Below are 27,204 nucleotides of genomic sequence, written 5' to 3'. Positions count from 1 at the left end.
TCAAGTAAATGAAGAGAAATACCAAGTTCATGGATCAGAAGACTCAATATTATTAAAATACTGATGCTTCTAACATTAATCTATAAATCAATGCCATTACAACCGGTTGACCAGTTGATTCTAGAAATCAGAGGGAAATGGCAAGGATATAGAAGACTCAAACCAACTTCGAAAAGGAAGAATAGTCTATGGCCATGCCGCCCTGAACACACCCGATCTCATCTCAAAAGGAGGAACAGTGTTGGGGACCTACACCACCTGGCTTGGGGACTCAGCAGCAATAGTGATCAAGACAGTGTGGTATCGGTATAGAGACAGACAAACGGATCCACGGGAACCATAGAGCCCAGAATCAGATCTTCACATATATAATCAACTAGTTCGACTTTGTAAAAAATCTACTTTAATGAGATATAAAATATGTGATAAAGCAACCCATCTCCGGTGTACATACAGTTTCATGAGTTTTGACAACTATACCCATCGCCACAATGGGCATATTCTACAAATTTAAAGGGCTAGAAAGTGACGGGGGGTGTTGTCATGAGACTGAAAACAAACAGGAAGAAGGAACTCGACTGTGTTTAAAATGAAAAATAACCACACTGGAGGTGGGCACAGAAGAAAAACCAACCGAGGAATTCGTCAGTGTCCCTCCAATCGCGGCAAGGGAGCGGAGAACCGGAAAACAAATCCCAACCTCTTTATAGTGGATTTGTTTTTGCAATCACAGAGCAAAGCATTTCTGAAACTATTTAACGTGTATCTTATTATTGAGCAAACGTGTAAATATATTGAACTGTTGGGAGCCAGAATTCTCACTGTGGAAGACCAAACATATAGATGTGGAACGGAGGGAGCCCAAAAGAACCTGTGGAGACAGAATGAAATTAGTGCTATAGGTATGGCTCTGATTTCTCAGAGATGTACATGAATGTGTGTCTATGCATGTACACACTGTACGTGTGTGTGTATGCATGTAGGCATGCCTGTACCCCCTAGCTCTGTCCACAGAAAGGGCCTAAAAGTACAAACACTCCAATAGCAATGAGCAAACCTAGGCCGGGCACAGTGGCTCACAACTGTAATCCCAGCACTCTGGGAGGCCAAGGCAGGTGGATTGCTCGAGGCCAGGAGTTCGAGACCAGCCTGAGCAAGAGTGAGACCACATCTCTACTAAAAATAGAAAAATTAGCCAGGCATGGTGATGCATACCTGTAGTCCCAACTCCTCGGGAGGCTGAGGCAGGAGGATCGTTTGAGTCCAGGAATTTGAGGTTGCAGTGAGCTGTGATCCTGCCACTGCACTGTAGCCTTGGCAACAGAGTGAGACCCTGTCTCAAAAAAAAAAAAAAAAGTGCACACCTAGTACCTAGATCTTGGTCTCTAAAACCATTCCCCACCAAAGGGAGCCAAAACCCCTCCGAGAAATGGCTGATTCCAGAGGCCCAGGAGGACACCTTGTGCCCAGAAGGAAGGAAATGCTCAGCAGGGCGCACTGCAAGAACAGAGCCCTTGACGGGGTTCCCACTGGTCAGATCTTGTAAAAATTGGACGCCAGAATAATTAAAGACTAGAAAGACTCATAAAACACTGAAGTAGCAACGCACACGCGCATACCAACAATACGTGAATAGGGATGAATAAAGCATACCAGTAATAAGCAGATAAACAAACGCTTCATGGAGGGCCAAGTGCTGCCGGGTGGACGGGGGCCCAGCTGGTGTCGGGAAGCCTATTCTCTGCCCCCGTGAGGGCCCGACTCAGCAGGACTCGCCAGCGGCGCCGCGTCCGGGAGATCTTCAGGAGGAGGGTCTCCCAGTCGAAGTGTCTATGCACAAATGTTCACCAGTTACAGACGAAAAACCAGCAGCAGTTGGGGATGGCGACCCTGCAGCACTTCATAAGCGACCTATTCTCAGAAAGCTCAGGGAAAAATCCTTTTTTTTTTTTTTAGAGATGGAGATTGCTGTGTTGCCAGGCTGGAGTGCAGTGGCGTCACTGCAGATGCAACCACAGCTCACGGCAGCCCCGAGCTCCTGACTCGAGCGATTCTCCCGCTTCAGCCTCCTGAGCAGCGGGGACTGGGACACAGGCACACACCACTGCACGCAGCAAACCTGTGTCTTTGTGTGTGGGGACGTGCGTGTGTACTTGTGTGTGCAGTGTGTGCACACGTATACACATCCACACGTGTGTACTCAGACGCAGTGGCACCCGGTCCTCTGTGCTGTCTCTAGTGCCTGGCAGGGTCACACGCACTGTGGCTGCTTTATAAATGCATGTCCTGTGAAGGGTGACAGCACCAAACTGTCCCTTAACCGTAGCACCTGGGTAAAGGCAGTCTCTGGAAATAATCATAAGATAATGATAAGAAAACATTTACAAAATTTTATTCTCCTTTTTTTTTGAGGTTCCAATTGACATTTTATTGCCGTATTCTTTTTTATTCCTCATTCCTTTCTGAACATGTTTATCTCCCAAACCTTAATCTGCAATGGAGCCGACGAGCTTGTGAACACAGAAGTCGCGGTGGTGGCGGCCGGGGAGGGAGGCGCCATCTGCGGGGTCTGCGCCGGGGTCTCCTCCGAGCAGGGGCCACCTCGGGCGCATCAGGAGGCCACAGGCACCAAGCGTGTGGTGCTGGCAAGATGCAGCTCCATGTGGGCGGGCAGGACATGGCGAGGGTCACCGCACGTCCAGGGTGTCTGGATGGTCGCAGTCTGCATAAATGACCATCACCACCCTGGGGACATGCAGGAAAGTCTGAGCAGGCCACTGTCACCCTAGGCTGTGAGCCCTGGCCGTGGCTGTGCATGGAGGCTCCCGCCCTGCTTGGTCAGGCGTATGTCAGGGGCATGTTCGTTGTTCTCTGATTTGTTTCTGTTTTGTCCTAATTGAGCCCAAATGCTGGCGGAGACGACGTTCTTGGAGGGACTTGGCTGCGGGAGGTCGGTCTCCCCTACGACGGCCTGGGGAGTCTCTCCAGGAGCACCAGCTTCGTCTGCAGGTCGACGTCAAAGGGAGGCAGTTTGGTCAGGTTCAGACTCACACCTGTGGTGCCCACGACGCTGGCCAGGACCCGGTGTGTGTCCCTGTAGAGGGCCAGGTGGCCGGGGACTGCCTCCATGAGGATGTGGGTGTAGCCCAGCATGGCCGCAGCCCCGGGCCACACGTCTTCCCTCTTGTCATACCTACGAGAGAAGAGCCAGCTCATCCCGCCCGTGGCCCTGCGTCACCCCACAGGCCACCCCTGGCATTTGGGTGCCCCAAGGGGACCTATGCACAGCCTCTGAGAGGAGCAACAACACCCGAAGCCCGGCGGGCGGGAAACACACCTCCAGGCGCTGTTGACTTGCAGAAACCGGGACACACCCGTCTGGGCAGCCGCCGCGTCGATGTGCAGGAGGACACCTGGGGACCACAGCTGCTCGCTCAGGACCGGCGTGGTGCCCGCCAGAGCCCCGCCGGTCCCCGGCCGCGTCCCCAGCACTGACCTGTCCAGGGCGGCACCAGCTCGTGCAGCCTCCGCATGGCGACGCCTCCAGGGTAGTTGAAGTGGGACGCGTAGAGGGACGCGGCCACGTAGGCGGCGTTGGCCACCAGGTGCCCGACCACGAGCAGGGATCCCACTTTATACAGCCAGGACTTTTTATGATTATTCAGCCTGAAAAAAGAATCGTCCCTTTCCGTGAAAAGAAGACAGTGGCAGTGAAGTACCTGATTATTATGTCTCGATGCGTATTAGGAACACAGACCTGCCGTTTAACTTCACCAAGTCATAACAGGCAAAAAGTTAACGGTCAAATACATACAATAAGTGATTAACGAAAGTGGCTAAAATACTACAAGAATTTTGTCTGTGAAATTCCACTCAAGATGCCAATTTAGAATTTACAGATTTTCAAAATTATATTAGGTTATTAACACGTTGCCATACTAGAAAAAAAAATTTTTTTCCTTGGGGCCACAGTGTTTTATTATAAAAATAGAATTAAAAGTTTAAAACAAAACAATCCTTTTAATTTAATGAAAAATTTGTTATTTTTTATTGTTTTCCATGAGTTATATGTTCTTGCAGTTCCCAAAGTGAAAAGATACTTAAGTTATGTTTGCTTCATGAGGCCCTGGCTCCAAACTAGTGTGAGTTAAATACAACTCACATGGCACTTAATGTGTTAAGTATGAAATGTCTGATTTCCTTAAGTACTGTTTGACAGTTGGTATCTCTGACATTTCACTTTGACACTTCTTGCTTTAATTGTGAAGGTGCCTCCTTAGTCCTTCAAATGGACGTTTTGGCTGGTGATTATCTTTCACATTTTTTTTTTAAGAGCAATTTTTGTGAAACCATGGATAAGTAAAAAATTCATGTTATTTTTGAATGTGAGTTCCGTCATGGAACCAATGCTGCATAGACAGCCTGAAATATCACGAAGTGTCTGGGAAGGATGTGGCTAATGAACGCACAGTACGTTGATGGTTTGAGAAGTTCCGTTCTGGTGATTTTAATCTTGAAAAAGAGCCACGTGGACGGCCTGAGACCAAGGTGGATAATGAGGAGCTGAAAACTGTCATGAAAGTGAATCCATCTCAACCTACGCGTGAATTAACAGCAAGGTTTGACATTACTATTCTGACAATATTGGACCATTTGAAACAATTGGCAAGGTAAAGAAGCTGGGTAGATGGGTTCCGCATGAATTAAACGAGCATCAGAACTTACCTTTCTTTGCTGTCACAACATAAACCATTTCTACACCATGTTGTTACGTGTGATGGAAAATGGATTCTTTTTGACAATTGCAAGTGTTGGGCACAATGGTTGGATACAGATGAAGTGCCGAAACACAGTCTAAAACGGAATGTTCATCAGAAAAAGCTAATGGTGTACGTTTGGTGGTCCAGCGCTGGTATTATCCACTACAGCTTCATGAAACCTGGTCAATCAGTTACAGCGGATGTTTACTGCAACCAGTAAACATGAGGATGAGGATGAGGATCACAGATTAATCAGCTGAGATTGGTCAACAGAGGCAGGCTAATCCTCTGGCAAGACAACACTCAGCCACATGTCACACAAACAATGCTGCTCAAACTACAGAGGCTGGACTTGGAAACTCTGTGTCATCCACTGTATTCACCAGATCACCAGACCTTGCACCAACTGACCACAACTTCTTCCAGGCTTTGGACCATTTCTTGCAAGGAAAAATATTCAATTCTCAACTAGCTGTGGGAAACGCCTTTAGAGATTTCATCACCACTGGCTCACCAGGTTTCTTTGCTGCTAGCATGAACAAGCTACCATTAAGATGGCAAAACTGTGTCCATAGTTTAGGCTCATACTTTGTTTAATCGCACTGCTTCTTGTTTAAGATAGAATAAACTACACTTTTGGTTCCGAATCGGACATTTCATATTTAATGACCTAAATTTTTTTTTTTTTTTTTTTTTTTTTTTCCAAACACTCTCAGGTTACTGCTTAGGCTGGAGTCCCACCTGCAGCCCAACGCAGCTCAGCCTGTACTTGTAACTGAGCTTTTCAAGGCCACAGTGCTGCCTGTCCCTCTACTATTGCCTGTGGCTTGTTTCTGGCTATGGCAGCAGAGTCAGAAGCTGCAACAGAGACCGTGTGGCCCACAGAGATGACAACATTTACTATCTGCCCCTTAACAGCAAAGAGCTGGCTACAGGCTCAAGTCCCGGTTGACCCTTGACCAAACTTGTCAGGCTCCTCTGAGCTCTCTTGACTAAGCCTCGACCTCGGCTGATAAAATACACAGACTTTCAGCACAAATGATTTCGTCCACCCCCACTCCCCTACCTGCCCGAGAGACTTGAACCAACTCAAGCATAGTCCCTACCAGCTCAAGGCCACAGCTCTAGGATGAACCCAGCCCCCCAGGAGCCCGCCGGAGAGCTGAGCACGGCCGGGGAAGCCACTGTGGCAGCCCAACCCTGGTGACGGCACAGGCCCCTGGGCCCCCTTGGAGCAGCTCCTTTAGCACGCTTGCAACTATAAATCCTTTCTCTGCCCTTTGAGATGCAAACGCCCCACCCAGAACCGCCTCAGAACCCGGGAAACACCCGCGCTCTCCAGTCCCTGCTGGGGCGAGGCCTGACCCGGTGGGGCCCAGCTCCAACACGCACCACCGCGCCTCGCAAAGACTCCAGACACGTGTTCCTCCTCTGGACGTGGCCAGTCAGCACGGCCAGTGGTCTCCTCTCCCAGCACCCAGGCCTTGAAAACGTCTCTTGCCCTTTGTGTCGGCACAGCCGAGTCCAGCTGGCCCGTGCCTGTTGCAAAGGTCTGTCGCTGATGGAGCCTGTCCTGCGTCTTTGACCAGCGCCCGCTCGCTCACCTTCCACAGCCTGTGTCCCCGCGGCTCCGGCCAAGCTCTGCAGAGGCTCTGAGCTCTGAGCCCACCTGAGACCGGAGGCAGCCAAAGGCAAAGCAGAGCCAAAGGCAAAGACGAGCCAAAGGCAGACTTGACAAACGTCTGATCGACTGGGGCAAGAACGCAGCAGCGGGCGAGGCGCGGAGGGGTGGCCGGGAGTGCGGAGGTCTGTGGGTGGCACCGGGCGCCGTGTGGGAAGCCCGACCACACCAGGGCGGGCAGAGCCGTGTGGCAGGGGCTGCGCTGCAGGGGCCTGCCCTCCCAGCCAGGGCGAGTGCCCCTCGCTCTGCCCCTCGAGCCCCAGCCTGGCCTGGGTTGGCCTCCTATTCCCACCAAGGCCGTGAGTCCTCAGTGGGGCGTGTGGTCGGCCCCTCACCCAGGGCCCTTCTCCAGAGTCCGGACACGGAAGGGGGCATGATGGGCTCTCCCGCTTCCTGTGCTGGCCACACCGGGCAGCCACACTCGGGCCGCCCACCCTCGGCCTGGGAAACCCCCTCCCCACGCCCGCGCGGCTTCCTCTTCATCACCTGCTACTGGGCACCCCCCACCCTCCGTGACCCCAAGCCCTGGCTGCACTGTGCCCTTCACGTCAAGCCGAGAGCAGCTGCCTGACCACCCCCCGCCCCCGCAGCAGGGCCACCTGCCTGGACAAGTGCCTCTGCGCTGGGCCACTGTCGGAGAGACTACGCGGAGCCCGTGCCACCGAGTGCCCTTCCTGCACCAGCCAGTTCCCTGCAGCCGCGGGCCCGGCCGCCCCGCCCCGGCCACCACCACCCTCGTGAGCATCCTTCCCGCAGTGACCGAGCATCGGGACGGGGAGCACAGCACCGCGCACACACAGGCGCGAGACTCACGACCAAATCCACGGAGACGACCAGCCACGCAGAGCGCCTGGGTGGAGCGTCGCTGGCCCTGTCCCGGCCCACGAAGCCCTCCTTTGACACAGGTGCCCAGTTAAACACCTCGCATATTTACTTTAAAAACCTTCCCCGTTATAAATTAGTAAACCTGTTTCCCAGGCAACTGTAAGGATGACCGTCACAAGGAAAAGCACTCACAGGCGGGAGCAGCCCCGGGCGGCCACGACGTTGAGCATGGGGAAGGCGTAGATGATGAAGCGCAGCTCTTTGTGCGGCAGTAGGGAGTACAAGGCGATGAAGCCCAGAGACGGCAGAAGCAGCGCGTGGGTCCTTCTGTCTACCACGCCCAGGGGCACAAAGAGAAGGCTGCACCCCAGGCCCCGGGGCAAGGCCGAGTAGAAATACCACAGCAGCGGGGAGGTCTTCAGGCAGGCGGTTAAGGAGGCCACACACGTCAGTGATCAAGGTACCTGTCCGCGAGGGGCCACGGCCGGGCGGCAGGACCAAGGCTGAGAGGTGTCCAAAGATGGCTGTGCCGAAAGGTGCAACTGGGACTGCGGCGCAGGGGCGCGGACGCAGCGGAGCCGGGGGTGGCCTGGGCTGTGCCCTCCAGGCACAGAGGCCAGGACCCGCACGTCCACTCCCAGCAACGCAGGCAGCTGAGGGCCCCACACCCAGGGCTGCGTAAAGCCCTTTTATCTTTCCCTGCTTTGTTTAACTGTAAAAATAGATTATCGTGAGTGCCTTGGGCATTCGTTATATTGTTCTTTCTACTTATATGTATGTTTGAAATGTTCCATAACAAAACGTTTTTAAAAAGCAGATTATCCTGAGAATCAATGGATAGGCCGGGGCCGTATGTCCAGTGGTGTTTCCCAGGACGGGCGGGAGGGAGGGGCGCAGTGGGGAGGAACAGCAGCCGGTGCACACGCGGTGTACACGCGCCATCCCCCGGCGGAGGTACTTAAAGGATACTCCCCAGTTGGAACTTTTATTCAGGACGGTGTTGTACCAAAGCACCTTTCCTTCCGGCCACACAAGCTGTCGCCAAAAATAGGAGTCTACAGCAACCGTCAGTCCTAGTGAAATAAGAAGCTCCTCAGTAACGAACACGGCCCCTAAAGGCCACACTGACACTGCGAGTGAGCAGCGGCCATCGGGCTGTGCTGTCAGTGAACGACCCCACGAAGCCGCCTGCCGGTGCCACGGAAACCACAAGCCACTTTCACGTAGAGAAGCTGCCGGGTTGGGGACAGCGCTTCCTGGAGCCCGTTCCCTCAGACCGGAGCTTGGGAACAAGCTGCCCTCTTACTCTTGTGTCCTCCCCCAGCCTCAGCCAGCCACGAAGGACAGGTGGGCCGACAGAGGCTCCAGGGGACAAGGTTGGGGCCTTGCAGACCCAGGGCAGACAGCTTAGCAGGACCCGGACTAAGACATTCTGGTACTGCTAACAGTTAACTTTATTTCATGGAAAAAACCACACTCCCAAATTTCTCATCATCTTTGTAAGACAAGGCAAAACAAAACCCAGTTAGAAGAACCCCACAGTGACGGTGGCTTACCTAGGCCGAGGATCCCGGCGGGGACGGCGTGACTGAGCAGCCTGAGCACAGGCAGCTTCCCGCGGTGCAGCGTGAGCAGCAGCATGAGGCCCAGGAGCAGGCACAGCTCAGCCCGAAAGACGATGATCGCGAACGCCGAGAGCCAGATGAAGCGGGCCCAGCCGTGCCGCAGCCAGGCCGCGAGGGCCAGCAGCACTGCAAGGCCGCGGGGAGGGTGCTCGTCAGACGTGTCACACAAACGTCACTCCAGAAAACAAGCAACCGCTCAGAACCGCTGACATAGGCCCCCCCACTCATGTCATCTGCTAGAAAGTCCCTCCCAACCCAGCACCAAGAACAGAGAACCCCAGTCTCTGATCGCAGACTGCCGTGAGCCTGCATTTCCGGGGAGCCTGCTGGGGAAGGGCTGTCATCGGCAGACGTGCCTCGGATCAGACGCACAGCACCCTAACTGGGCGAGGCCCCTCACTGGCGACAAAGGGTGGGGGCCCAACGCTGAGCCTGCAGGCACAGCCGGGCAGCTACGTACCCAGGGGCAGGGCCAGCACGTTGGGCAGCGTCCGAGTGCAGTAGAACATCAGGTGGAACTGTGTGGCTGTCACCCAGCAGAACATGGTGGCCACTGTGGCCCCAAACTGTCGTCTCACTTCTTTCTGTAACGTCCAGAGTCCAAAAATCACACCAAGTCCAAGGACTCCTCTAACTAAAGAAACAAAGAAAACAACACACAGTGACCCTGCAGTGGATGGGGACGCGAAACCGCCTTCCCAAATGCTAGTTGCAATGGGAGTTAGGTGACGGCAAAACCAGCCTGAGCGGGAGCTACATTTGGTTTTGAAAACAGACCCTGGTGCCTGCGTTCCTGCTGGGAGCCGCCACACCAGACCCTGCAGCGTCACCTCAGGGCCACGCAGGCTCTGGGGGGCTGCTCTCCACTAGTTCGAAGGAGGAATTGGCCACCCGGCAGCAAAGCAGCCTTCATAGGGTGGTGTGATGAGAACCAAGTCCCACACTAAACCAGAGGCCCCCACACATGGCCGAGATGCCTCCCAGGCGCAGGATTTTCGAGGGCCTGACTCCATCCTGCACTGACCTGCAGCCAGGAGGCAGCCAGGATCCGGTGGGAAGGCGCCCACCAGGGGCAGGAAGCCAACTGGGGCTGTCCCCGGCCAGCGGTCTTGGGAAGAGGAGGTGAGGACCTGGGTACGCCCAGGGCGGTGCCTGGCAGACCAGCCATCCTCAGTGGGCCGGCCCGTCAGCGTGGGGCTGCTCCGCCACCTTTCCGAAAGGCCAGAAGAGACTTCGCAGTCCCCACTCGAGAGGAAACGGGGTCCAGGCAGCTGTGGGGACTGAGGGAGCCCCGGGAGCTGCAGGCTTCTGAATGACGAACCTGCCGCTCCCGGCACAAAGCCAGCCTGGGCCCCAGGCGTTTTTCTTTTTGTGTATTGCTGGATTCCGATTGTAAATGTCTTATATGGGAATATTTTTAACCAATGTCCACAAGGGTCTAAATTTAGTTGCTGTAATTTTGGTGCTAGAATTCGCATTTTGGTTCTTTTACAGAGGTGACAGCACTCTGGCAAAGCGGCTGCCCGTCTCTGACTTCTGTCAAGTGCACGTCTGAGGAGCCCGTCACCCGCACCCGGGCTGCTCTCGGTTCCCATCTTGCTGAAGTCTGCCTGGCTGCAGTGCCAGACAGGGACAGTGTGGGAACACTACGGAGACAGCCTCAGTCCCAGGATGACGCTGTATCGCTGTCCAGGGAGGAATCATTACTGTTTCTGGCCTCTGGCAGGGTTCAGAGCACACGAGCAATCCCAGGACGCAGGGCTGGCTCCTGCCCACCGCCTGGGGCCACAGCCCTCCAAAGCCCTGCCCGACTCCCCTGCAACAAGCAGAAGCTTCCAGGGAAAGCAGGCTCACCTGCAGATTTGTTTTCCCGGGATAGTGGCCCCCCAACTCCTCCTCATCTAGGGATCCCCGAAGCCTCCACATGATGAGCATGGCTTGTCTAACTGTCCCTATGCGACGGTGGACTTCCATTTCCTAATCTGCCCTTTCAAGAAGCAGAACTGCTTCTTCCCCAGGAGCGTGAGCACTTCTTACAGCTCTGCGTACAGGGCAGGCTAAATAGCTGTGAGACTGAGTTTGAGTCCTCTGGGGAAATCTGAATATGGTCTGGGTGTTAGACACAATAAAAATTTACTGAAATGGAAAAGTGATTGTTGACTAAAAAAAAAAAAAATCAGGTTGTAAAACGATATATGCAGAATGTTGTACAGTGGTTTTTTAAAAACCGTACTCATACGGACACAGAGAGAGACCCAGAGGGACGTGCACACAGCCTCGCAGTGGCACCCCCGGGAACGGGGGGTTCCCGTTGTGCTCCCTGAGACACACGAGCTGCTTCTGCGATGACAGAGGCCGTTTCACTTGCTGCTGTCCCGGCGAGCACGCAGAGACAGCCCCGCGGTGGCCCACGCATGTGGTGCCACAGGGCCCCTCACAGGCGTGTTTTATTCCTCCACACCATCCCCGGGGAGCAAGGCAGCGTCACCCTCGTTGCTCAGTTGAGAGCGTGGACGCACAGAGGGCCTCGCTGACACGGCCCGGGTCCGACCCGCCACGCTTCAGTCATCACAGGCAAGACTGTCACAGATGGACGTCCCTACACGGGAGGAGCCCATGGCTGACTTAGACCGTCCGATGCCACAATTCCCCATTTCGTCCACAATTCCCCATTTTTGGAGACCCCCTTACCTATCAGCTGAGAGTAAAACTTGGATATTTCTAACAGGGAGAGCATGTAAACTGCAGGGCTGGAGAACGCTGCCATCAACAGTGGCCCGAGGAAGGTCCTGGGGACGACTCCAGGGAACTCCAGATGGTCATACTGCAAAGGGAAGGGCAGGTCAGCATGGAGAGGCCTCAGGTGGTGGACACGGCACTTCTGGCCAAAGGCAGCAGTGGCCCCTCACCTTGTCCACATCCAGCTGGTGGTAGAGCAGGTCGTGTGTGGCCTGCAGGCTGAAGCTCTCCTCCACTTTGGTGTAGGGACAGGTGACCAGGTGGACAGTGGCTACGGCCAGGAGCAGCCCCAGCAGCAGGGGCCGCCTGCTCGACGACCTCTTCCCAGCCATGCAGGGCTTTGCACTTCACAAGCCTCCACGGAACCAAGGGTATGAAACACCAGCCGTGGGCACTTCCACTCTGAGGGTTTTGAAAGAATGAAACATAGATTCATAAGTTTCGAAAATCATGCTTGGGAGATCTAGGTAAAGCGTAAGCAGAAATTCTTTGAAGTATTGTCATAACGCCTGTAAATCTGAAAACATGTCAAAATGGAAAGTTAAAACAAAAATCACACTTGAGAAGCCTTCATATTTTAACGAGCTATCTTGCACTTTACGCTCTGTGAATACTTTTCTGGAAAGAAAGACTTCAGCCGTGGAACCCTGGGTCCGGCCCAGGTCACGCTGGCCTGGGTGGCAGAGTGGGTAAAGCAGACCCCGGCCTCAAGAAGCTCAAACCTGGTAGGACAGTCAGCAAAACCCAGGCGTAGCCCCCACAGGACTGGCTGACGGGACGGGAGGCTGTGAGGTGGGGGCTGGTAAGCTGGGTAGGAGGGACGGCCCCAAGGTGGCACCATGCTGGCCATGAACCTGAACTTGTGTCCTAATGGGTACCTGCAATTGGTTACCCAAATAAAAACAAACAAACAGGCCAGGCGAGGTGGCTCACACCTGTAATCCTAGCACTCTGCGAGGCCAAGGTGAGAGGACCACTTGAGCTCAGGAGTCCCAGACCAGCCTGAGCAAGAACGAGACCCCGTCACTACGGGGTGTGGTGGGTGTGAGACTGTAGTCCTAACTACCTGGGAGGCTGAGGCAGGAGGATCACCTGAGCCTAGAAGTCTGCAGTTACAGTGAGCTGTGATGATGCCACTGTACTCTAGCCCAGGTGACACAGTGAGACCCTGTCTCAAAAAAAAAAAAAAAAAAAAAAACCTAAGAAAAAACCAACCAACAAACAAAAAAGTGAAAGAAAATCTGTAGATTAGAAGGGACAGGAATCCTATATGATATGGCAGTGGTGAGGGCAGGGTAGGGGAGAAAGGGAAAAAAGGGCTTTAATCATTTCGGATGACCAAAATAGTATGTAGTTCTTGTTAGAAGTAACATACCTTTTTCTCTATAAAAATTTGGTGACAAACACACGAAAAGACCTAAGGACCAGGTTAGGATCCACTGTCCACTGGGTTGGGGGGGTGGTTTCCGTGTTGGTTTTTCTCCCACCAGTGCAACCTCAGCACCAAGGACAGAGCCCAGTCTGGCGGGAGGAGCCCCGATGTGTGGAATAAATGATACGTGTGACCTGCTCCCTTGCCGGACACACCACTGCTCTGCAGAGCCTGGTATAGGTGCTCGATGAACTAGCTGAAGAAAAAATCAGGGAAAACTCTTAAGCAGGGATCTTGTCACACCAGTTACATTTTTATTAAAAATACGTTCATGCTTTAATTTCCAGTAAAGCAGAGAAGACTACAGAATCCTCATATGCTACTCCCTGTTCTCCTCACTGTCATCAGAGAAAAGAACTTACAGAAATAGGAAGCATGGGTTCCCTGGGCTGCGGACGCAGCTGCACAGAAGTGCCCCTTGGCAGGGCCCTGGCATGGGCTGCCCAGCCAGCTCTCTACACCTCCACCCAGAGGCTCTTCCCGCAAGGAAAATCCAGACTGTGGGATGAAAATGTTATGTGCAGAATCCACCCTGGCCCTCCTGCCAGGCCCCAGATAAGGGCAGCTTATTCCGAAAGGCATGAGAAGACCAAGTGCGAGTCAGAAGGTTCAGCCAGGAGCACAGAAGACAAACGTGGCTCAAGCAAGCAGGAAACCCTCGACAGCCCACCACCCGGCCAGGGTTAACAGATGGTACCTGCAGCTGCTCAGCAGCTGTTCTTAATCTGAAGCAACAGGCACCTTGGGAGCATCCACAAGTTAAACAGGCACCAGTCAAGACTCTTTAAAGATGTGGTTCACAGACTGTTCCTTCTTGGAGCAGTCCACTCTCTACCATCTTCAAGAGTATACAAAAAAAAGAAAAGAAAAGAGGCCGGGCACGGTGGCTCAAGCCTGTAATCCTAGCACTCTGGGAGGCCAAGGCGGGTGGATCGTTTGAGCTCAGGACTTCGAGACCACCTGAGCAAGAGCGAGACCCCGTCTCTACTAAAAAATAGAGAGAAATTAGCTGGACAACTAAAAACATATACAAAAATTAGCCGGGCATGGTGGCGCATGCCTGTAGTCCCAGCTACTCGGGAGGCTGAGGCAGGAGGATCGCTTAAGCCCAGGAGTTGGAGGCTGCTGTGAGCTAGGCTGACGCCACGGCACACTAGCAACAGAGTGAGACTCTGACTCCAGAAAAAAAAAAAAAAAAAAGAAAAAGAAAAAAGAAAAGATGTGGTTTACAGAATGAGGGCATCTCAGGTCAGGAAATGACCTACAAGGCCCTCTTGTACCCCTCAGTTTGGATTCTAAGACGTCTACTGAAATTGGTCAAATCAGATGTTATTATTAACAACATTAATAATTATTAATCTCAGCTGGAAGCACAAACGATCTGGTGCAAATGAGACCTGCTGCCAACCAAATGTCAGACAAAACCCTATTATTTGTACTTTTTTCTTCTGGCAGTTCTTTCCTACCTCACAGGCAGTTTTCTCTAAAATCCAGAAATGCACATTTTACTTCTCCTAATTTAAACCTGGGATTCTTAAACATCAGTGTCACTTCAGGCACGTGAGGAAGTGCAGATCCCTGGGCCCCTAACCCCCAATGACACACTGGGGGCCCGCCCAGCCCCTGAGGGTGAGGACCCGGCCCCACCCCCACCCCCACCCCCGTGTCCCCTGAGGGCGAGGACCCGGCCCCGGCCCCACCCCCACCCCCGTGTCCCCTGAGGGCGAGGACCCGGCCCCGGCCCCACCCCCACCCCCGTGTCCCCCGAGGGCGAGGACCCGGCCCCACCCCCACCCCCGTCCCCTGAGGGCGAGGACCCCGGCCCCCCCGGCCCCCGAGAGTGAGGAGCCCGGCGGCTGTCACGCGTGGACACACGTGGTAAGGCCTGAGGAACGCGTGGGTAGCGCTGGCTTGGGAGTCCCCACCGCCACCGGGAGAGCCCGGGTCGTGCCCTCGCCCTCCCGCCCTGAGGGCCCTAGCCGTGGCAGCGCGCGCTGACCTCTCCCGCCTCTGGCGTCGTCCCTCGGAGTTCAGCAGCCTGCGTGACTCTCGGCCGGAAGCGAGGCGGCGGAAACAGAGAACATGGGCGAAGCTCTTGCCCGAACCTAACATGGCCGCCAGAACCCCAGCCGCTGTTGCAGTGGAGCTGCCCGGAGTAAAGATGGCCAACGCCGGCCGTTCACGAGAGGGGCAGGCTCGGATCGCCACGCCCACTCCCCAGCCTCCCGGCAGGACGCTGACCCGGGGCCTTCCCATTGGTCGCCGCTCGTGGCGATCCTGGATTGGGCCACATAAGGCCGGGGCGGGTCCCGCCGTCCAATAGCGGTGCGGGGCTGGGAGGCTGGGCGGGTCCTCGCCGGCCCCTCAAGTATCCCGGCGAAAGGCCGGCGCGGCTCGGAGCGGGTGGGCGGCCGGGAGGCCGGATCAGCGCGGCCGCGGGACCTGGAGCGCCGGCCGCGTCCTCCCGCAGCGCTGGCCGCCATGCCCCCGCCGCCCCGGGCCACGCTGGGGTTTCTGCTGCTGCTGCTGCTGCTGCCTCCCGTGCCGCAGGCCGCCAAGAAGCCGACGCTCTGCAAGCAGTGCCGGCAGCTGGTGGACAAGTTCAAGAAGGTGCGCGGGCCGCGCCGGGGCCGGGGCCGGGCGGGGGGCTGCGGGGCAGGGCCGGCCTCCTGCGGGCCTGGGGTCGAGAGGGGGCAGCACAGACTCCGGTGGGCATCTTCTCCTGGCAGGGAATGGTGGACACAGCAAAGAAGAACTTCGGCGGTGGGAACACAGCTTGGGAGGAAAAGACGCTGTCCAAGTATGAATTCAGGTGAGTGCCCTAGAGCACCTGCAGGTCTCTCAGGTGGGCCGTGTCCTGAGAAGCCCAATGTCCTGCTTTGGGTACCTGTGTTAACAGTTACACAGAACGGTTCCCTAACACCAGTCACCTGTCCAAGTCGCCTCTGCCTCTGGCCTGGGACTCATGTGCTGGCCCCTGTATGGCCTTCCAGCTTCCACATGGTCCCTGCAACCCATTGTCACTCGACAGACAGTAGCCTTTTAAAAACGTAAACTGAAACACTAGTCTCACTTCTGAACCACTCCAGGCCTCCCTGCAGGTGGGGTAAGCTCCCTTCCCCTCTCTGCCCAGAGCTCTGGCCCCTGCACCCTGGTGGATGTGCTAGTTTAGGGTCTTCTCCACTCCAGGCCCACTGTGTTTCTAGCCTGGCATCAGGTAGGGCCTCAGGACACCCTGTGAGCCCTGGCCCCCACCCCCCGAGTGCTGACTGTGGCTGTGTTTCAGCGAGATCCGCCTCATGGAGATCGTGGAGAGTCTGTGCGACAGCAGTGACTTCGAGTGCAACCGGCTGCTGGAGGAGCAGGAGGAGCACCTGGAGGCCTGGTGGCTGCAGCTGTGAGTGCCAGCGCCCACCTTCTGGGCACTGCTTGATTTTCTAACCTGCAGTCTGAAGTAGTTTCACAGAGAACGGTTCTGGGAACAGTGCAGCGTTCCCGCCTACCTGTCTCTCATCCTACCCACATGCTGCCACCTGCATTGCCACTAGGCACCTCAACTCTGGTTTCCAGATCCTGTGATGCTCTGGAGCAAATATCATATGAAACTGCATTTTTGTTTTATGAATCTGTCATGTGAGATTTAATGAATGTTTTTAAAAAATCCGTAGGAAGAACGAGTATCCTGACTTATTTGAGTGGTTCTGTGTGAAAACGCTGAAGGTGTGCTGTTCGCCAGGAACCTACGGACCAGACTGTCTTGGTATGTTTCCTCTTGGGGAGATCCCAAGCCTCCGACTTTGTTCCCGTTAGTCTCCGCCTGATCCCCAGGTGGATAAGAGGACAGAGGCAGCTGGGTGCACTAGCTCTCTGTGGGGTCTGGGACCCTGCCTCTACCAAAAGACAGGACAGCTGCCTACCCTCCCCCCACCAGACAGCATGGAGCACCTCATACCCTGGGGCTGTGGTGTCACCACTAACATCACGCAGGGAAATTCTCTGGGCTGTGGGACTCTTGAGTATCTAATACCAGGTGTCCTTTTAATTCAGGGGTTCACAGATGCAGTAGCTCACAGGTGAGTAGACTCACCTGGGGGTTGGTCCTAACTGGCCTGCCTGGGTGCTTCTGTCTTCATGCAAGGGGGTGGCCACACTGTGGCTTTCGTGGCCACCAGCGTAGCCCTGCCCACAGAGCAACACAGGCCTTCAGTCGAGGGCCTAGGGCAGTGGGCATCCTTCAGGCTGCACCGGTGGCCTTTGCCTTCGCGGGTGAAGAAGTGTGCACTGACAGGGAGCCAGGCTTTACCGTTCAGGTGTTACGAACATCAGTCCTGTCCGTCGAGTGGGGTCAGGTGGCATAAGTCTCAAGGTCAGACGTCCCCCCCGGCTGCAGGTGCCCCTGCTGCCTCTCCCGCTTTCCCCGGCGAGGACACGGCAGCTGGGTGCTTGCTGTCCCGTGCAGTCCCACACGCCTGACGCACAGGTCCTCATCCCTGTGTATCAAGGGAAGCTTCGCAAAGCCACACAGTACAGTCACGCGTCACTTGATAGTGGGGTCCACTCCTTGGATGATTTCGCCATAATGGGGTGTCATAGTGTCCTCACACTCTGTGTTCCCACTTACCTGTCTCCTGTCTCCCGCACGTCACCATCGCTATTACCGGAGCCACCTGGAGTCTGGTCCCCCTGATCAAGGCCACTGGCTTTTCTCTCAATCCTTCTGGAGATGACAGGGCAGCCGAGACACCGAGGCTGGGGTACAGCCTGTGCTCCCAGGCTGTGAGTACCGCAGGAATTGCAACACGGTGGTGAACATTCCTGCGTGTAAACATGTCTGAGCACGGAAGAGACCTCAAAATTTTCAGCTCCATTATCATCTCAGGCAACACTGTGGTATCCTCCGTCCCTGGCTGACCTGAATGTCACCATGTGGTGCATGACTGTCAAGTCCACCAACCCGTGGCTTGCCCCCAGGCCAGAGAGCCACCATCAGCCATGCAGACCCCAGAAGCCAGTTTCTCCAGACGCCAACTGGCCAAGCTTGCGGGCTCTGTGTTTCCCCACTGGGGTCACGCAGGGCTGGGTTGCAGCGCGGTCTACCTGTGCACGTGTTGAGGGGTACAGTGGCATTCTCGCCGCCAGCGCCTCCAGGTGTTCTCAGAGCATGGCTTTGTGTCCCCCAAGCATGCCAGGGCGGATCTGAGAGGCCCTGCAGCGGGAACGGCCACTGCAGCGGAGACGGCAGCAGAGAGGGGGACGGGACCTGCCGGTGCCACGTGGGGTACCAGGGGGCACTGTGCACCGACTGCACGGACGGCTACTTCAGCTCGCTCAGGAACCAGACCCACAGCGTCTGCACAGGTAGGGAGGCGGCAGTGCCTGGGCCCGGGGAGGCGGCGGGAGCAGCCCTTGCCCAGAGCAGCCTGCTCAGATGTCAGCTCTGAACCAGGTGTCCAGGGAAGTTCAGGAGGCTCAGAAGACGTGGCCCTTACGAAACGTGTGAAGGGAAATGACAGAGGCTGTCAGGGGAGCTTCGTGTCCCTAAACAACCCCCAGAAGGGAAAAGCTACTCACTTTTCTCTTTCAGTTCTTCTCCAGGACTTAACGTGTCACTGGTGTTGAATTGGCAGGTTCTGTTACCTTTATCTCTATGCTTGGTTCTCTTCATTCTTAGACCTGGCACCTAGTTGGAGTCCACATTCTGCTCATTCAGTTCCCTGGAATGTTCTGGCAAAAGGCTTGCTCTCCCCTGCAGCTATCCCCACCAGATGGATAGGCCTGGAGGGCCCCACTGGGTGTCCCTGGCTGGCTCTAGGTATTGGGTCCTGTCAGGTACAGGGTGCAGAGGCCAGAATGTGCCCACTGTGGCTTAGACAGCCTCTGAGAGTGTAGCAGACAGCATGGCTGAGGCCCCCGTGCCACCGCAGGGGACAGGGCGGAGAGGTGGTCTACTGTGAGAATTAGGACTCTCGGAGGCCTCCTATGTGACCTCCTGGCCCCTCCCCCCAGCCCCTTTCTAGGGGTCGCCATCTTGCTTACCCTGGTGGTGTCACATGGCCTGGTGTTGGGTGAGGTGGCCAGACAGTCCTGGCCATGACACTGGGTTCTTCCCTTCTGGGTGCCCAGAGGTAGAACCTTGTGAGTTGAGACTGACCACGCTGCACAGGTGAGCACGGGCCACGCCCGCCTCCTTATGAGACGGGGCCGCGCCTCTGCAGGTGCAGAGCTCGCACACTTACAGGCTTAAAATCCGCACAGGAAGCTGTGCGGTGGCATCTTGCTAAGGTACAGTGATGGGGGAGCGGGGAGGGCAACTGCGTGTTGACATCTCAGGAGCGAGTCAGTGGCTGGTCTGTGGCCCTCCCGTGTGCTCCGTGTGGGAAGGTGTGTTGATGCTGGTCAGGACGTGGCCTTTCTGGTTCCCACACCCCAGCTCTCCCTGGCTCTGGGACGCTGGTGCCACACAGGGCACCTGTGTGTCGCTGGCCGGAGCGTGCTCACCCCGCCAGGCGTGGGCCCAGCGCGTGGGCGCGCTCTTCTCCAGGCTGTAAAACATTCCCTCGGGGTCCTGCTTTGCTGAGGATGTTATTCTTAATGGGCATTAAAAACTCTATGTGTTTTTTCATCTTTAACATGTGAATATTATGGATCCTGTGGATAGATTTTTCTGTTGAACTAATCTTATTTTCCTGGGGTTTTTCTGTTTTTATTATCCCTGCTAAACTTAAATCTCTCATTTCTGACACGAGCTTTGCTCGGCGTTGGTGACAGAGGGCTCACACACGTGCCCGCCTTTGCCTTCCAGCCTGTGACGAGTCCTGCAAGACGTGCTCCGGCCCAACCAGCAGGGACTGCAGCGAGTGCGAAGTGGGCTGGGTGCTGGAGGAGGACGCCTGCGTGGGTGAGGGGCGCCGGGGGCTCTGCGGGGTCCGGTCATGCCCAGCCTCTGGCTCTTCCCATCTCTGCCCACTGTGTGCCGTGGGCAGGTGACTCCAGCATGACGGAGCCCGCATGGGGGCCCCGGCCCACACACCTGCTGTCCCGCCGAGGGCAGTTCCAGGAAGGACCACGTGGTGTCCCTCGTGCCCTAAGCCCTGGCTGGGCTGGCGTGAAGCTGCAGCCGTCCTGGCTGCCCTGCGAGGATTGCCTGACTCCGGCCCCACAGGGAAATCTGGGGTTTCAGGCCTGTGTGTCCCCTGTGCTGGTTTCACAAGACACACGGACCGGGAGTACCGGGGCGGTTCTGGCAGGCAGGATGGGGTGCCCGGGAGCGGTGGGTCCTGGTGCGTGAGTGGGGACAGGGAACAGTGGCACAGCCAGGTCCGGGAGCAGGCTGGCAGGGAGAGCTGTCCTTGCCCAGAAGAGAGCCCGGTGGAGAGCGGGGAGTGGCTGCCCACAAGCTCTTGCTGCCCATCCTGCTCCATGCCCAGCAGTGCCTGGCAGAAAGGCGTCGCCTCCCTGACGCAGGGCTCCTCCGGGTGCCTTGTGGCTGTGCTGGGTGCAAGGCCGCGGGCCCGCCCTGCTGTCTGCCTGCCCCCTGCCCACCCGCCACAGTGGGCACCACCTGCTCCCGGCGCGTCCTTTCCTGCTGCCCACAAACCTGGTCCCGCAGCACCTCTGTGCCCCAGAGAAACCGTGGGCCGCCACCCCTCCCACTCTGGCCTCAGTTTCTGTTCTCCCTCAGCAGCGGCTTGGCCTTAGGCAAATTAGGGCCTGAGTCCCCGGGTTTCACACCTTCAGCAGGGAGCTTGAGGGACTTGGAAGTGCTCACGGCAGCCAGTGGCCATCGTCCTCAAGGCCTTCCCCCAGTGGCACTAAGTGTCCATGGGACAAGGTGTGGGGCTGTCGCCTCATCCCCTCCCCTGCCCTTCTCCAGCCACCCCGGCTGTGGGTTGTGGGCAGGGAACCCTGTCCTCTCGTCCTGGAGTCGCTCGCAGCTGCGCGGTTCTGTTCCAGATGTGGACGAGTGTGCGGCGGAGACGGCTCCCTGCAGTGACACGCAGTACTGCAAGAACACCAACGGCTCGTACACGTGCGAAGGTGTGTCTGGGCCTGGGGACCTGTCTGCCTTTTCAGGGCCAGCGGCTGGGGCCAGGCTTGCGCTCCCAGGAGTCCTGCTGGAGATTTCTTTCTTTTTGTGTGTGTGTTTGTTTCTGAGACAGGGTCTCACCCAGGCTAGAGTGCGGTGGCGCGATCATGCCTCACTGCAGCCTCCAACTCCTGGGCTCAAGCAATCCTCCCGCCTCAGCCTCCCGAGTAGCTGGGACTACAGGCACCACCACACCCAGCTAATTTCTCTTATTTTTAGTAGAGACGGGATGTCGCTATGTTCCCCAAGCTGGTCTCAAACTCCTGGCCTCGAGCCATCCTCCTGCCTCAATCTCTCAAAGTGCTGGGATTACAGGTGTGAGCCACAGCACCTGGCCTATTTCTTCCTTTTTAAACATTTATTTGTGATTTGTTGGCATGATTTGTATATATTCTACCTGCTTTAAAAATATTGAGTGTGGCCACACAAGTAATAGATATTTGCTGCAGAAAGATCAGAAAATTCAAGTCAGTTGGAAAGAAGACCATAAAACCCCAACTCCACTGCGAGTGAACCCTGCACTGTAGACGCGTCCTCGTAGACTCCAGCTGCTTAAACTGCTTGCACGGCGCCTTGTCTGATTTTCCACTCAGCAGCATGTTGTGAGCATCTTTGTGCATATTTTTGTATGTTACGTTAATGATTTTGGAGCACGCCATTGTTTCATAGCTAAACAATCTCTGTTGCTGGACACTTAAATCAAACTGGCCCTTATAAATCTCAAATACCCTTGTAGGTAAAACTTTTCACATTCCTCATTATTTTTTGGATTAGTTTCTAAATTCCCCAGTCAAGGGAATGTGTATTTTAGGGCCACACTGTCCCCAGAAAAGGTTGTGCCAATTTGTAGTCCCAGCAGCAGGGATGAGGCCGCCTTTCCCCCGAGTCTGCAGTAGCACTGGGTGGTTTTAGTTTTTTTACGCTGACTGTGGTATCTTTGACACTGAGATGTGGCATAGAAGCCCCACGGGTGTCTCCGTTTGGCGTTTCTTACTGAGCTACCAGTAGGTAAACCAACCTGGGTCCCCGAGCCACAGGGTGGGGTTTGTTTCAACACCGTCTGCCGTGTCCAGTTTCCACTTCAACAGAAGGATGTGCAGGGTCATTTCCGTGGTGCTTCTCCTGCTGTGTCCACCCTGCCGGCTCCTCGGGGGCACGTCCGCTGCGCACAGCGGCGCTTCTGGGAGAGAAAGATGGGTTGGTGCAGAGTCACTCCAGTGACTCACGGGGGGAAACCCAAGTTTTCAGCAGTGTCATTGCCTCTGACATCTGGGTTTCAGATCCTGTCTTGCTCGTGGGGACGTGGCCTGACGTTCCCTCCTTATTTCTAGAATGTGATTCCACGTGTGTGGGATGCACGGGAGACGGTCCGGGGAGCTGTAAAGAGTGCGTCCCTGGCTACGCGAAGGACAGTGGACAGTGTGCAGGTCAGTGATATCGTCTCTGTGCTAAGATGGACATTCTGGAGGGTCCACAGCGTGGACGGCCCAGGAGGCGCAGCCAGGGGACAGCCGGCAGCGGACTCGTGGGCAGGTGTGGCTTCCTGAGCTCCTCTGGGGTCTCGGGAGCTGCAGGCGTGGTGGGCAGGACTCCGGGGTCTGCCTCCCGCGTCGCTGGTGCCGCTGTGATGGCAGCTCAATGGCTGCTGAGTTCTCCAGTCCAGCCTCAAGTGCCCACCACCCCTGCGGCTCCAGGTCACGGCCTCCTTGGCGGTGACCGCCTGGGCAGTCCCCAGCCAGCTGGCACCCGAGGGAAGAGAGGCAGCTGATGCAGTGACACTGCTGCCGCCCCGGGCACACGTGGGGCCTCCAGCCTCACCTTTGCCGGACGTCCCTGCTCCGGGTTTTCTACCTGTTGAGGGTCTGACCTTTGAGACGTGACATTCTACCCTCTCGAAGCCTTTCCTGACCTTCCTTTCTCTAGTGTGATGTTTGCAATCTTTGTGCTTTCGTTATCTGGATGAATCATGAAGGGATTTCATACGCTGATGTGTACCTGTGGTGTTTTAGACATAGACGAGTGCTCACTGGCTGAAAGAGCATGTGCGAGGGAAAACGAAAACTGCTATAATACTCCAGGGAGTTATGTCTGCGTGTGTCCTGAAGGCTTCGAGGAAACGGACGACGCGTGTGTGCCCATGGCCCAGGGTGGTGAGTGGCTCCTGTGGGGTTTGCATGTGCGCTGGCCGCCTGGTCTGGGAACCTGAAAAAAAAGAAATTAACGTGCACAATGGCCTTAGGGTGGTGACAGCCCCGGTTCCCGGAGGACAGGTGACTAAAACACACTTGGCCGAGAGGTCCCTGCTTCCCAAGGATAAAGCCCTAAAAGAGTTCACGGCACAAACAGAAGTTGAGGAAATGAAAGGGAAAGTCATTGCAGCTTAAAATTCAGCAGGTGGTTAACGGCAGAGTAGATACAGGTAAAGATGCAGTTAGTGGCCGGGCGCGGTGGCTCACGCCTGTCATCCCAGCACTCTGGGAGGCTGAGGTGGGAGGATCACTTGAGGCCAGGAGTTCGACACCAGCCTGAGCAAGAGCGAGACCCGTCTCTACTAAAAATAGAAAGAAATCATATGGACAGCTAAAAAGATATATAGAAAAATTAGCCAGGCATGGTGGCGCACGCCTGTAGTCCCAGCTACTCGGGAGGCTGAGGCAGTAGGATCGCTTGAGCCCAGGAGTTTGAGGTTGCTGTGAGCTAGGCTGACACCATGGCACTCTAGCGTGGGCAACGGAGTGAGACTCTGTTTCACAAAAAAAAAAGATGCGGTTAATGGACTGGAGAGTGGGTCTGGGGAAACCACCAGATGGCTGCAGAGAGACAGCGGCGTGCAGGGAGGTGGAGCACGCTGAGGTGCTCCCCCCGTAACCAAGGACCCCGCGCTCGGGGCTTCAGCAGCAGAAAGGTGCACGTGGCTCTGGAGGCCAGCAGCCTGGGATCAGGGCAGCAGCAGGCCGGCCCCTTCTGAGGCCTGTTCGTGGCCTGCAGATGCCAGCTTCTCCGTGTCGCGCGTTGCCCACTGCTCCTCTTTTCCCAAGGACACCTGATGGAGCGAGGCTCACCCCAGTGACCTTGCCTTAGCTCGGTCATCTGCAAAGACCCTATTTCCAAACAAGGTCACACACACACAGGTGCTGGGGATTAAGACTCCATCTCTTGGAGAACACGGTTCTGTGTGTGACGTGGAGGGGGACAGAAGCAGTGTGCAGTGAGGTCATGGCTGAGAGTGGTCCAGAACGGACAAGACCCAGTTCACGTTCCAGAAGCTCCAAGTCCCGAGGAGAACAATAAAAGCAATTCCACATACAGGAGCCTTGTAGTAAAGGAAACGCCAAAGCTGGGGGCGAGCCTGGGGCCAGCTCCTACTCACTCTGTGCCCGCCCGTCCACTGCTGCGCTGCGAGGCCACCAGCCAGCCCCGCCCCTTTGTCCCTGCATGTCCTGATGGACCCCACCCCCGCTCAGGCTCTCTTCCCGTCCCCTCCCAGCTCGACTCTTCCACACCCATGGCAGGGTGGTGGCTCTGAAATGCCATCTGGCCACGTGTCTCCCCTGCCTGGGTGCCCCCCAGCTGTGGGGGCATTGGGACACCCGGGTCCTCGTCTTGAGCTGGGCTTGGAAGGGCTGCTGAGTCCGGAGGGAGCCTGGGCACTGTGCCCAGGGCTGTGTGCCTGTGACCCACAACAGGTCACCACTCTGGTCCCAGTGGAAGCCTGGTTCTCGGGCCCTTAGTGCGGGGCTTTTACTCAGTGCTCTTTTCTGACAGAAGGCGCAGAAGGAAACCCAGCACAGCCGCCCTCCCGGGAGGAACTGTAACACGCCCAACGTCAGAAGCCAGACCTGCCCTTTAAATTATTCAGAACGACGTCCTGTATGGAATGTGGCCCTGGGGACACCGTCCCCACCCCTGCAGGTGGACAGTCAGAAGGAGAAGCTGCCACCTTTGAAACAGCTGACACTCATTTGGCCCTTAAAGCTGCATTTCTCAGTTGTTCATAAACAGACTCGTTTATTTTGATACAGTTCTTTATAATAAAATTGACCGTTGAAGGCAGTCAGGGATAGAATGTGTGTGGATTTGCCTCACTGAGAAAGTACAGGCCTTCAGTGAGTTTGCTTCGTCCTGCCAGGACCACCGAAGTCTGCAGGGGACACAGGCAGAGGTGGCAGGTCCTTGTGGGCACATGGCTGTGCTGTCCCTGAGCAGGTCGGGGGTCGAGATGCACCTGGGAGGGGCGGGAGGCCCAGGCCCTCCCTGCAGCGGCCCCACCTCAGGCAAGGGACCCTGCCTGTGGGCCCCGCCCAGCGAATGCTGTCCTGGGAGTACAAAGAGGAAGGGGACCCTCAGGTGGGCGAAAGGCCATCTGTGGAGCACAACTGGAGAAAGGTGTCAGTCGCAGACCCTAAGGCCAGTTCCTCGTCTGGGCATGAAGTAAAGCTGCCTGTGGGAGGGAGAGGCTTGACCTCTGGGGGAGCTCTGGGCCTCCCTGTGCCCCCAAGGCCCCTCCTGACCCGCCACCCTTCTCCCTGCCCTCAGTCATGCGCCCGAGCCCTCCAGCTGCCCCTTCTGTGTGGACCCTGGGTGATGGCCACTCCTGCCCGCTCTCCCTGTGCCGGCCCCTGCATCATCCTGGATCGGGGACCCCCACATCCACACCTTGATGTGCCTGTGTGTGCTGAGCCTGAGATGGTCACTCTGACCTGGGCACTGGGTCAGAGCCCCTGTGAGCAGGACTGTGCCCCAGGGGTCCCTGGCGGGCAGGGGTGGGTGAGTCTTGCCTCTGGCTCTGGCTGTAGCTGGCCCAGCTGGCCTTGCCCCGCTCATTGTAGCAAAGGAAACAGCGTTGAGCCCCAGGCCAAGCCACCCTGAACTCCTAGAGGGAACACGGCTCGCACGGGTGGGGCGGGCTGCTCTCGTGCAGCTCAGACCCACGCAGAGGCCGTGGGCAGGCCAGCACTGGTCTCTCCGTGTGCCACAAGGCCATCTGGAGACAGCATCGCCACGGTGCAGCCCAAGGGGAGGCCGTGGGGAGCTTAGAAGTGGGGGCAGAGTGAGCTGAGGAGGACACGGGATGGTCATGGAAGGGAGGGGCAGGCAGAGGGTTGGGGGGACACAGGCTGTGCCTCCCTGGGCCGCCAACTGGGAGGATGGAGCCTGCAATTGGGGGGTACCCAGGACCCCTCAGGATGCGTGGTGGGGAGGTGTTGGGGTGGGGCCAGTCTGAGAGCTGGGGACGGGAGGGCTCTCAGGTGGGTGTGACACCAGGTGGTGGCAGAGCGGTGGACAGATGGGAAACTAAGAATCCAAAAGGAAGGCCCCTGGCCCTGGGAGGCGCCTTGGGGATCTGGGGTGTCCAGGGAAGGAGGAGGAGCGGGCACAGGGCAGCCAGGGCACTCCCACCAGGGGGAGAGAGAAGTCCAGCCGGCCAGGGCTGGAGTACTTGGGTACACACGTGCGCTACCCGCATGCATGGCCCAGCGGGTTCCCCGCGGGGAAGGCGCTGTTCGACCCGGCTCAGGCTCATGGCGCCAAAGTCACCTCCCAGGTGGGCCCGCACAGCCACCCTCCAGCCGGGAACGCGAGGGGCCCGTTCTGGCCACCGGCTGCGGGGACCACCGGCCCCAGGTGGCGGTGTCTGCCCGGGCTCGGTGACCGGGGGAGCACGGGACGCGAGGCTGCGGGTCCAACTGCCAAAGCGCGGCACGTGGGCCCTGGGGCCCGGATGTTGGTGGCCCCCACTGGGTCCGGGGGCGCGCGCCCCTCCCCACGTAGCTCCGCCCGCGGCGCTCCCGCTCCCGCGCGACCAGCGGCCCCGCACTCGGGCGGTGGGACCAGCGCAGGGCGCGGCCGGCAGGTGGCGCCGCGGGGCCGAGCTCGGGTCCTGCCGCTGCCCTGGGTCGCCCCGCCCTCTCGGAGCCGGACTGGGGCCTGCAGGGCCGCGAGGCTCCCGCCCTCGGTTCCCAGGCCCGGGCGTCCTCTGCGGACGCAGGCACGCTCAGGTCCCGGCGGTGGCTTCCACCCCTCCACGGCACCGCACCCCCTGCAGTGCCGGAAGC

At 56.8% G+C, this 27,204-nt stretch overlaps 2 protein-coding genes and 1 long non-coding RNA gene across 4 annotated transcripts; 1 reads left to right on the top strand and 2 right to left on the bottom strand.

Annotated features, from left to right (window-relative positions):
- Positions 1–383: 383 nt before the first annotated feature.
- LOC123640779 lies at positions 384–1,259 on the bottom strand. The gene is made up of 2 exons (XR_006736047.1): positions 1,216–1,259; positions 384–871 (listed from the first exon to the last, which is right to left on the bottom strand). It is a non-coding gene; the product is annotated as an uncharacterized LOC123640779 (long non-coding RNA).
- A 1,606-nt stretch (positions 1,260–2,865) lies between these two features.
- Positions 2,866–15,160, bottom strand: ALG12 (ALG12 alpha-1,6-mannosyltransferase). The gene is made up of 11 exons (XM_045555378.1): positions 15,062–15,160; positions 13,006–13,258; positions 11,801–12,032; positions 11,583–11,715; positions 9,352–9,525; positions 8,823–9,017; positions 8,236–8,339; positions 7,459–7,682; positions 3,497–3,666; positions 3,338–3,413; positions 2,866–3,193 (listed from the first exon to the last, which is right to left on the bottom strand). The coding sequence occupies exons 3-11, from the start codon at positions 11,960–11,962 to the stop codon at positions 2,962–2,964; spliced, it is 1,470 nt and encodes a 489-aa protein (XP_045411334.1). The 5' UTR covers positions 11,963–12,032; positions 13,006–13,258; positions 15,062–15,160; the 3' UTR covers positions 2,866–2,961.
- Positions 15,161–15,409: 249 nt separating this feature from the next.
- Positions 15,410–25,201, top strand: CRELD2 (cysteine rich with EGF like domains 2). 2 transcript variants are annotated; one of them, XM_045555376.1, is made up of 10 exons: positions 15,410–15,672; positions 15,792–15,874; positions 16,349–16,459; positions 16,731–16,822; positions 18,244–18,420; positions 19,865–19,960; positions 21,016–21,099; positions 22,480–22,575; positions 23,158–23,298; positions 24,914–25,201. In XM_045555376.1, the coding sequence occupies exons 1-10, from the start codon at positions 15,544–15,546 to the stop codon at positions 24,961–24,963; spliced, it is 1,059 nt and encodes a 352-aa protein (XP_045411332.1). In that variant the 5' UTR covers positions 15,410–15,543; the 3' UTR covers positions 24,964–25,201. The 2 variants fall into 2 exon arrangements, with proteins under 2 accessions (XP_045411332.1, XP_045411333.1); XM_045555377.1 differs by having other exon boundaries at positions 15,454–15,672; positions 24,917–25,201.
- The last annotated feature ends 2,003 nt before the right edge of the window (positions 25,202–27,204 follow it).

The sequence above is a fragment of the Lemur catta genome, chromosome 6 (genome assembly GCF_020740605.2).
Source record: "Lemur catta isolate mLemCat1 chromosome 6, mLemCat1.pri, whole genome shotgun sequence".
Classification (NCBI taxonomy): Eukaryota; Metazoa; Chordata; class Mammalia; order Primates; family Lemuridae; genus Lemur; species Lemur catta.
The sequence above is the reverse complement of the archived record's forward strand: the minus strand, read 5'-3'. Positions and strand labels throughout refer to the sequence as shown.